Source organism: Panulirus ornatus, chromosome 11, assembly GCF_036320965.1.
Source record: "Panulirus ornatus isolate Po-2019 chromosome 11, ASM3632096v1, whole genome shotgun sequence".
Classification (NCBI taxonomy): domain Eukaryota; kingdom Metazoa; phylum Arthropoda; class Malacostraca; order Decapoda; family Palinuridae; genus Panulirus; species Panulirus ornatus.
In genome coordinates, this window is record NC_092234.1 from 47143823 (window position 1) to 47155511 (window position 11689).

Below are 11689 nucleotides of genomic sequence, written 5' to 3' on the forward strand. Positions count from 1 at the left end.
ACAGTGAAGGTGTTGGAGAAGCACATGTGAGAGTGAGGGTGTTGGAGAAGCACCTGTGAGAGTGAGGGTGTTGGAGAAGCACCTGTGACAGTGGTGTTGGAGAGGCACATGTGACAGTGAAGGTGTTGGAGAAGCACATGTGAGAGTGAGGGTGTTGGAGAAGCACCTGTGAGAGTGAGGGTGTTGGAGAAGCACCTGTGACAGTGGTGTTGGAGAGGCACATATGACAGTGAAGGTGTTGGAGAAGCACATGTGAGAGTGAGGGTGTTGGAGAAGCACCTGTGAGAGTGAGGGTGTTGGAGAAGCACCTGTGACAGTGAAGGTGTTGGAGAAGCACATGTGACAGTGAAGGTGTTGGAGGAGCACCTGTGACAGTGGTGTTGGAGAAGCACATGTGCCAGTGAAGGTGTTGGAGAAGCACCTGTGAGAGTGAGGGTGTTGGAGAAGCACCTGTAAGAGTGAGGGTGTTGGAGAAGCACCTGTACTCACCTAAGCCTGGTGAAGAGTGGGCGGCGGGGGGCGGGTCCTTGTGGGTGGTTCTGGGTGACTCTGTAGGCGTGGGTGGGTGGCGCGGCTGCGGCTGCGGCTGCTGTGGCTGCGGCGGCTGCGGCGGCGGCTGCGGCTGCTGCTGTTGTTGTGGCGGCTGCGGCGGCGGCTGCGGCTGCGGCTGCGGCTGTTGTTGTTGGGGCGGCTGCGGCGGCGGCGGCTGCTGGTGATGGTGGTGATGGTGGTGGTGATGGTGGTGGTGAGGGGCGACGACGACGAGGGTCGGGTTGGGCACGGGCGTGCGGTGCCTGAGGAGCGGAGAGGCCATGTGCGCGGCGGGCAGTTGGGCGTGGGCGGGGGGCGCCACCTTGGGCGGCAGGAGCGGCGAGTTGAGGGAGGTGATGACGTGGGCGTGGCCCCCGTTGACCGCCTTGTCGCGGGCGGGGGCGGGCGTGGGCGCGTGGAGGGTATCCATAGCGAGGTCAGGAGGAGGAGGAGGAGGAAAAGAGGAGGATGATGGTGGGACAGGAGGACGGAGATGGGTGGGGATGGGCGGGAGGGAAGGAGGGAAGGAAGGGAAGGTGGGAAGGTATGATCGGTGATTGACTGGCTGTCTGGTTGGTTAGGTTAGGTCAGGGGTGGTTTTATCGTACCACCACTGGTCATAATTGAGCCTTATATACAACAAGTCCCTGTCTTGCCACGTTCTTGTATATAGATATATATGTATGTATATATATGTATATATATTATACACACACTCTCTCTCTCTCACTCTCTCTCTCGCTCGCTCGCTCTCTCTCTATATATATTCACACTATGTAGCACAACGGCACCCTGCTGTACAAGGATGAACCACTGCTAGGTGCCCAAACCTGGGTCAACAGTTTCTGAGAGGAACCTATGTTTCATCTTCACCGCAGAGTGGCTCCGCCAGCGGCTGGCCCCGTGGCTGTGACCTCCATGATCAGCGGGGGTAGTGAGGAAGGGAGGAGAGGGGGAGAAAAAATGATTGACCGGGGCTGGGGAGGGAAAAAAATAGAGAGGGAAGGGGGGGGGGGGGGGAAATAATAATAATTTAGGGGTGTTTGGGTGGTTTGATTTTTTCTTTTTTGGGCTGGGGTTTTGGAGCGAGAGCAAGAAAACACCCGCGCGCGAGCGAGCTAGCGCGCGTTCGCGCGACACACGAAGATGGACGACGCCTCGTCTCCTGCTGCACACTCCCGGAGACAACCACTCCTTGCCGGCGGTGCCCGTACCTCGCCCTCCAAGCCTCTCCTCAAACTCCAGGGACGGACGAGGGTGGGGGAGAGCAGCGGCGGTGGTGGTGGCAGACCGTCACGTACCCTTCCAAGGGCCACCCAATGGGTCTCCCTTTCCCTTGGGAGCGGAGGAGGAGGAGGGGGGCGTGTCTCTCTGGGGAGACCCCCAGGTACAGCAGCAGCTCCGAGCTTCGAAGGATGGTCAGCGGCGCTGGTTCTGCAGGAGCGGGGGGGTCTGTTGGATGATGGTGGAGGAGGAGGAGAAGGAGAGAGAAACACCCCGAGGGGAGCTTGCCAGAGTGCAGTAGGATGGGGTTCGGTTCCTGTGGGCGCCCTGGGGGTGCCGCTAGCGTCCTCAGAGAAGGGAGGCGGGCCCTGGTTCTCTGCTGGTTACCCAGGGCGGGAGGCAGCTCACGTGGGGCGACAACTGACGAAGGCGCAGCTGGGGGACCTGTGTGAGAAGAAGAGGAGACAGGTGTTAGTGTATAACGTCTTCCACTGTTCATAGTATTATGAATATAGTACACACACACACACACACACACACACACACACACACACACACACACACACACACACACACACACGGACCCCTCGTGAGCGACGAGAACACCGGTTCGAATCCCGGCAGATGGCGAAGAGTTTGGCAGATCTTGTGTTTCTGTCTGTGGCTAGTTATGTTCACTCGACGTCTCGGGAGTCGCGCCTGCCTGACGACCCCCTACGCCTTCGAAACCCCCCACGCCTTCTAAACCCCCATGACCCAGCCGAGACTGTAGGACAAGCCTGGAACATATACTATTATAATCCCGCCAGACACTCACACTCACACTCAAGGAAAAAACAGATATTGTGCTCATAGAACACGTTACTTTAGCCCATTTTCAAAGCAAGAAAGGAAGTCCCTCCCCCTTTTTTCTAACACTCCCCAACTAGGGCCATCCCCATGTGTTACAACATATATGATAACACATACACTCGGGAAGAACACACACACTCCACTCATAATGCATATATTATCTCGATTATGTGTCAAAAGAGAGATGGATTATTTTCTTTTGAGATGTAAGTAAAGAGGAGGGGTTGGATGGGGGGGGGGGGGGAAGTATCACAAATGGCCCTTAAGGGGGGAAATATATCGAGGTAGTTGTATACATCTTTTTATGGATCCGTCGACCCTCCCGTTTCCACAGATGGAGTAAGGAGGTTCTCAAACCTTCCCCACCTTCCGTTGCGTCTGTGTTGGTTGTGACGGCACTCGAAACAAAGATTTTGAAGATCTCGTAACTCTATTTTGAAGATCCCGTAACTTTATTTTGAAGATCCTGTAACTATATTTTGAAGATCCTGTAACTATATTTTGAAGATCCTGTAACTATATTTTGAAGATCCCGTAACTCTATTTTGAAGATCCCGTAACTCTATTTTGAAGATCCCGTAACTATATTTTGAAGATCCCGTAACTTTATTTTGAAGATCCCGTAACTCTATTTTGAAGATCCCGTAACTATATTTTGAAGATCCCATAACTTTATTTTGAAGATCCCGTAACTATATTTTGAAGATCCCATAACTTTATTTTGAAGATCCCATAACTTTATTTTGAAGATCCTGTAACTTTGATTTTTCCTTTTTTGGTGTCTTCACTGACCCATGCATCTACTTCCCATTGGCCTGAGTTTTTTTTTATTACTCTTAACCTCCTGCCATCTTTATGGATTGTCACTTTCCAGATAGATTAATGCATTTTTGTTGTTACTATTATTATTATTATTATTATTATAATCGCTGTTTCCCGCGTCACCGAGGTGGCGCCAGGAAACAGACGAAGAATATCAACCAACCAACTCCCCCCCCTTCATCTACACACATACATACATACATAAACGTATAGAATGTATAGATTCGTAACTTTCTATACAGGACTGGCAGTACACAGTGAAAGGTTTTCTGTGCCACCTTCCGTCACAGTCCATCTTCAGCTGTGCTCGCTGCGGCAAAAACCAAACTAGTTCATTGGTCCGGCTAGCGCAACGGCGTCATCTGCATACAGCAACCGTGGCTGCCTGCTTCTACCGTTTCTTTTTTTTCTCTTTTCCCCCCCCTGATCACCACTTATACCACACATTTTACACCCATCCCACTCTCGCCTCACACACTCTCTCTTTCCCGTCAGTATATGATCATGTCTTGGACGCTTTCTTCATGTGTTCATGTTGATTCTGAGACCATACGTGATCTAGAGTCTAGACCATACACGCTCTAGAGGGTAGGCCATACACGCTCTAGAGTCTAAACCATACACGCTCTAGAGGGTAGGCCATACACGCTCTATAGAGTCTAGACCATATACACTCTAGAAAGGAGACCATACACACTCTATAGAGTCTAGACCATAGACGCTCGAGAGGGTAGACCATACACGCGCTCTAGAGAGGAGACCATATACACTCTAGAGAGGAGATCATACACACTCTACAGAGTCTGGACCATACACACTCTCACAACATATTTATCTACGGCCCTTCAGACTCTTGTTGTATCAAATAAATTGTGTATTTTGAAGAAACTAACTTTGCAACGAGTACACATCTCTGCGTTACATATATTTACATACACAAACACACACACACACACACACACACACACACACACATATATATATATATATATATATATATATATATATATATATATATATATATATATATATATATATATATATATATATACTGTGATATTTTATAATTGATGGGTTCGTCCTATTTTCGTTATACGTAATTTGTACAGGTGGAATTATCTCATTTCGAATATATCTCTCCGGGCATATACCCGATTTGCCACACACGCAGAAGGGGCGGGCGTTCTTGGCTGTGGTGTGGTGTGGGTGTGGGCGTGGAGTGGAGTGCACCTGGGGAATACGGATTGATGTGCAGAGCGATCGGGTTAAGGGTTGGCGTGGCGCGACCCCTCTGTTGGATGGTTGGGTGGGTAGCCAGCTCGTCCCATCCCCCCACGTACGACCTTTAGAGAGAGAGAGAGAGAGAGAGAGAGAGAGAGAGAGAGAGAGCGCAGCCGCCCTTTGGCCCGCTGATCACCCCCACCGGCATAAAAAACCGCGATTTACAATTGAGGAGAATTCGACCCTAATGTGGGTGATGGGCGACGCCCCCAGCCCTGCTCTGGTGGACGTGAGGATCAGCATGGTGGATGGAAGCAGAAGGAGAAGAGGAGGAGGTGGTGGGCGCCGCGCGCGTGTGGGGCGCGCGTACGACAGGCAGGGCCCCCTCCTCAACGAGCCAACGATGGAATCACCTCATTACCAAGGAGTTGCCACACTGTACCAGTGATTTCCCTTTTGTGTCGGCCGTGACGTAAGGCGGGGAAGACGAAGACGTGAGACTGAACCCCACCCACATCCCTCCACACAACCCACCCCCACCCACCCACAACCCGGCCCTCCCGGCCCCCTCCGACCCACCTGACACCCTCCGCTGCAAAACGTGAGGGAGGGAGGGAGGGGAAAGGGGGAGGAGGGCGACCTTCGACGTCCTGTCTGTCTGTCTGTCTGTAGGACTCCTGACGAAGGCGCCGAAGGTACCTCACTTGGATCTGTTGATCTGACGGGGTCGGCGTTAATTCGACAGTGGGCCCTGGCGGTCGTTTGAGGTCGTAGAGGCTGAGTTGACAGTTAAATAGGGTAGTTTTCGCTCTTCTGGTACGAGATGGCCTCTTTAAGGAAGAATGTGCGACCCATGAGCACGACGGCACGACCCTTGAGCACGACGGCACGACCCTTGAGCACGACGGTGCGACCCTTGAGCACGACGGTACGACCCTTGAGCACGACGGTGCGACCCTTGAGCACGACGGTACGATCCTTGAATCCTTGAGCACGACGGTGCGACTCTTGAGCACGACGGTACGACCCTTGAGCACGACGGTGCGACCCTTGAGCACGACGGTACGATCCTTGAGCACGACGGTACGATCCTTGAGCACGACGGTACGATCCTTGAGCACGACGGTACGACCCTTGAGCACGACGGTGCGATCCTTGAGCACGACGGTACGACCCTTGAGCACGACGGTACGACCCTTGAGCACGACGGTGCGATCCTTGAGCACGACGGTACGATCCTTGAGCACGACGGTGCGACCCTTGAGCACGACGGTACGACCCTTGAGCACGACGGTACGACCCTTGAGCACGACGGTACGACCCTTGAGCACGACGGTACGACCCTTGAGCACGACGGTGCGATCCTTGAGCACGACGGTACGATCCTTGAGCACGACGGTGCGACCCTTGAGCACGACGGTACGACCCTTGAGCACGACGGTACGACCCTTGAGCACGACGGTGCGATCCTTGAGCACGACGGTACGACCCTTGAGCACGACGGTACGACCCTTAAGCAATACACACGACCCCCTCCCCCTCCCCCTTGGCTGGTTAGGCTCGTTAGCGGGACCAACTTTTAACACGTTAACATCGTTGTAATATAACAAACGCAGTTAGGTCGTTAGGTAGTTTGCTCTTGTAGAATGGAGGCCGCTGGTCCACCTCCCCCCCCCCACCCCCACTCATCAGAACCCCAGACCCAAGGTCCACCCCCCCCCCCCCCCCCCCCCGCTACTCAAGGCGACCCTAACACCCTTAACTTAATCTAGGGAAAATTTCGATGACCACCCCATCCCCACCCTTCCCTTCCCATCCCCACCCCTCCCTTCCCCACCCATCCCCACCCCTCCCTTCCCCACCCATCCCCACCCATCCTACCCCCCCCCCCCCGCAGCCCTGATAGTGGAGCACCATCAGCAGCGTTGCTACCTCCCACCATTATCACCACCACTATCACCACCAACATCACCGCCACTATCACCACCATTATCACCGCCACTATCACCACCATTATCACCGCCACTATCACCACTACTATCACCACCATTATCGCCGCCGCTATCACCACCATTATCACCACCACTATCACCACCATTATCACCACCACTATCACCACCATTATCGCCGCCGCTATCACCACCATTATCGCCACCACTATCACCACTACTATCGCCGCCACTATAACCACCATTATCACCACCACTATCATCACCATTATCACCACCATTATCGCCGCCACTATAACCACCATTATCACCACCACTATCATCACCATTATCACCACCACTATCACCACCATTATCGCCGCCACTATCACCACCATTATCACCACCACTATCACCACCATTATCGCCGCCACTATCACCACCATTATCGCCACCTCTGTCACCACCATTATCACCACCACTATCACCACCATTATCGCCGCCACTATCACCACCATTATCACCACCACTATCACCACCATTATCGCCGCCACTATCACCACCATTATCGCCACCTCTGTCACCACCATTATCACCACCACTATCACCACCACCATCTACCGTCACCCCTATCACCATCACCGCCATCCCCATCACCACCACCATCTCCACCACCACCATCGTGTGGTACTACCACCACCACCACCACTACCACCATCCTCGTGTGGTACTACCACCATCTGGAAGCAGCAGGAGGGAGGAGGGTGGTGGTGGGTGGTGGTAGGTGCGGGTGGCGACATCAACACACAGTACCTGGTGACTCACCAACCTGCTGCTACCCTCCCTCACCCACCACCCACCACCACCCTCGCCACCCATCACCACACACCTGCCACCCATCACTACACACTCACATCCATCACCACACACCCACCACCCATCACCACACACCCGCCACCCATCAACACACACACGCCACCCATCACTACACACTCACCACCCATCACCACACATTCACCACCCGTCACCACACACCCGCCACCCATCACCTCACACCCGCCACCCATCAATACACACTCACCACCCATCACCACACATTCACCACCCGTCACCACACACTAACCACCCATCACCTCGCACTCACCACCACCCCACCCATCACCTCACATTCACCACCCATCACCACACATTCACCACCCATCACCACACACCTGCCACCCTCACACCACACACCCGCGTCAACACCTGGGTTGGATGTGGAGTGACTGCCACGTCCAGAATTGGAACTCATACTGGCCCGACCCCGGGCTGGCCCGTGCTGACTCATGGTCAGTAACGTTAGTACTTACATCACGTAGGCCCCCCCCCCCCCCGTGTGTGTGTGTGTGTGTGTGTGTAGGGGTGATGTATTCTGGTTAAATGAGGAAGGCAACTCAGTCAGGCTCAAGACTTGTGTGTTCACTGTATTCAGGGATGAGTAAACCATCATAGACTGACTCATTATACTCATCCTACATCCCTTATGGTCGAGTCTTACGTGCTGGTTGATAGCATTATGGTCAGTGTGTGTGGACGTGTTCTACAGTGGTGAAGTGAGTAGCAGTACTCAAGATGGTTACGTGATGGGGGAGGAAGGGGTGAGTAATGGGTGATGATGGGGGAGGAAGGGGTGAGTAAAGGGTGATGATGGGGAAGTGGGGGTGAGTAATGGGTGATGATGGGGTAGGGAGGGATGAGTAAAGGGTGATGGGGAAGTGGGGGTGAGTAATGGGTGATGATGGGGAGGGAGGGGTGAGTAAAGGGTGATGGTGATGGAGGAAGGGTAAGTAAAGGATGATGGTGATGGAGGAAGGGGTGAGTAATGGGTGATGATGGGGGAGGGAGGGTGAGTAAAGGGTGATGATGGGGGAGGGAGGGGTGAGTAAAGAGTGATGATGAGGGAGGGCGGGGTGAGTAAAGGGTGATGATGGGGTAGGGAGGGAGGTAGGGGTGAGGAAAAGGGTGTAGGGGAGTAGGTCAGTGAAATTGGAAGATGGGGGTCTCTGTCTGGCTTAGAGGTGACCTGGTGGTGACCTGGTGATACCATACTTTCTCCTTAATGTTTGTGTGTGTGTAGTATGTATATATATATATATATATATATATATATATATATATATATATATATATATATAGATAGATAGATAGATAGATAGATAGACATATAGATAGATATCTGCCATGGAAGCGTAGTAATGCAAGTGTGTGTATATATATATATATATATATATATATATATATATATATATATATATATATATATATATATATATATATATATATATATATGGCCCGTGTATTGCACACAGGTGATGTGTGCGCTACCCAGGATGGTCGCCAGGTGCGTGCTGGCCGAGTCCAGGCGAGGGACGACCCTCCTCCCTGGCGCACAATCCTACCGTAGCACGTCCTTAACCCGTCTCTCGCCACAGCTTACATATTCTAATTTTCTGTTTATTTATTTTGAGTTAAAACCTAGGAAAATGACTGGACTTTACTCATTTTCTGTTGTTGTTGCCTCTTATAGACGAGTTAACTAATTAAAACTATATATGTGTGTGTGTATATATATATATATATATATATATATATATATATATATATATATATATATATATATATATATATATATATATATATATATATGTGTGTGTGTGTGTGTGTGTACAAAGGCAAAGGGGATAAGAGTGAGTGCTCAAATTACAGAGGTATAAGTTTGTTGAGTATTCCTGGTAAATTATATGGGAGGGTATTGATTGAGAGGGTGAAGGCATGTACAGAGCATCAGATTGGGGAAGAGCAGTGTGGTTTCAGAAGTGGTAGAGGATGTGTGGATCAGGTGTTTGCTTTGAAGAATGTATGTGAGAAATACTTAGAAAAGCAAATGGACTTGTATGTAGCATTTATGGATCTGGAGAAGGCATATGATAGAGTTGATAGAGATGCTCTGTGGAAGGTATTAAGAATATATGGTGTGGGAGGAAAGTTGTTAGAAGCAGTGAAAAGTTTTTATCGAGGATGTAAGGCATGTGTACGTGTAGGAAGAGAGGAAAGTGATTGGTTCTCAGTGAATGTAGGTTTGCGGCAGGGGTGTGTGATGTCTCCATGGTTGTTTAATTTGTTTATGGATGGGGTTGTTAGGGAGGTAAATGCAAGAGTTTTGGAAAGAGGGGCAAGTATGAAGTCTGTTGGGGATGAGAGAGCTTGGGAAGTGAGTCAGTTGTTGTTCGCTGATGATACAGCGCTGGTGGCTGATTCATGTGAGAAACTGCAGAAGCTGGTGACTGAGTTTGGTAAAGTGTGTGGAAGAAGAAAGTTAAGAGTAAATGTGAATAAGAGCAAGGTTATTATGTACAGTAGGGTTGAGGGTCAAGTCAATTGGGAGGTGAGTTTGAATGGAGAAAAACTGGAGGAAGTGAAGTGTTTTAGATATCTGGGAGTGGATCTGGCAGCGGATGGAACCATGGAAGCGGAAGTGGATCATAGGGTGGGGGAGGAGGCGAAAATTCTGGGGGCCTTGAAGAATGTGTGGAAGTCGAGAACATTATCTCGGAAAGCAAAAATGGGTATGTTTGAAGGAATAGTGGTTCCAACAATGTTGTATGGTTGCGAGGCGTGGGCTATGGATAGAGTTGTGCGCAGGAGGATGGATGTGCTGGAAATGAGATGTTTGAGGACAATGTGTGGTGTGAGGTGGTTTGATCGAGTGAGTAACGTAAGGGTAAGAGAGATGTGTGGAAATAAAAAGAGCGTGGTTGAGAGAGCAGAAGAGGGTGTTTTGAAGTGGTTTGGGCACATGGAGAGAATGAGTGAGGAAAGATTGACCAAGAGGATATATGTGTCGGAGGTGGAGGGAACGAGGAGAAGAGGGAGACCAAATTGGAGGTGGAAAGATGGAGTGAAAAAGATTTTGTGTGATCGGGGCCTGAACATGCAGGAGGGTGAAAGGAGGGCAAGGAATAGAGTGAATTGGAGCGATGTGGTATACAGGGGTTGACGTGCTGTCAGTGGATTGAATCAAGGCATGTGAAGCGTCTGGGGTAAACCATGGAAAGCTGTGTAGGTATGTATATTTGCGTGTGTGGACGTATGTATATACATGTGTATGGGGGGGGGGCCATTTCTTTCGTCTGTTTCCTTGCGCTACCTCGCAAACGCGGGAGACAGCGACAAAGTATAATAGAAATAAAAAATGAAATATATATATATATATATATATATATATATATATATATATATATATATATATATTTCATCTGTTAATTACATTGCGGGTGACCTTTAGGTCAAAGGTCAGGTCGAAGACATTAAAAGGTTGGGGGTGGGGGAGGGAGGGTGTTGAACTTTACACTGGGGGTCATTGACCTGTTGTTAGGAAAGGGGGGGTGGTGGGGGGTGGGTTGTGGTGGTGGAGGTGGTGGAGGAGGGTTGTGGGAGAGGGTTGTGGTGGTGGTGGTGGAGGAGGGGGTTGATAAGGGCGTCTGATACCCCACAATCTCAAACGTGGAGATTAAAGAATAAAGTTGTCATTTATTATTATTATTATTATTATTATTATTATTATTATTATTATTATTATTAGTATTATTGTTGTTATTGTTATTGTTGTTTGTCATTTACCACTTTTATTCATGTTTTTATTAACCTTTTTTTTTTTAATCTTTCTTTTTTTTAAAAAAAAAATGTCCTACGTCGATATCCACATACTCGATATCCGATGGGCGGGGTCAAAGGTCAAGGTCATCATCTTCATACATAAAGGTCGCAACGGGTGGGTATATATATATATATATATATATATATATTTTTTTTTTTTTTTTTTTTTTTTTTATACTTTGTCGCTGTCTCCCGCGTTTGCGAGGTAGCGCAAGGAAACAGACGAAAGAAATGGCCCAACCCCCCCCATACACATGTACATACACACGTCCACACACGCAAATATACATACCTACACAGCTTTCCATGGTTTACCCCAGACGCTTCACATGCCTTGATTCAATCCACTGACAGCACGTCAACCCCTGTATACCACATCGCTCCAATTCACTCTATTCCTTGCCCTCCTTTCACCC

The 11689-nt window shown here is 49.9% G+C and overlaps 1 protein-coding gene across 3 annotated transcripts in view; it reads right to left on the reverse strand.

Moving 5' to 3' along the window:
* The window catches only part of LOC139751469 (nuclear hormone receptor FTZ-F1 beta-like), a 515727-nt gene that overhangs the window by 371416 nt on the left and 132622 nt on the right, over window positions 1-11689 (reverse strand). For all 3 annotated transcript variants that reach the window (XM_071666907.1, XM_071666905.1, XM_071666906.1), the window contains exon 2: window positions 490-2199. In XM_071666907.1, coding sequence (XP_071523008.1) covers window positions 490-961 — 472 coding nt within the window. In that variant the 5' untranslated portion in view covers window positions 962-2199. The remainder of the gene's footprint in view (window positions 1-489; window positions 2200-11689) is intronic.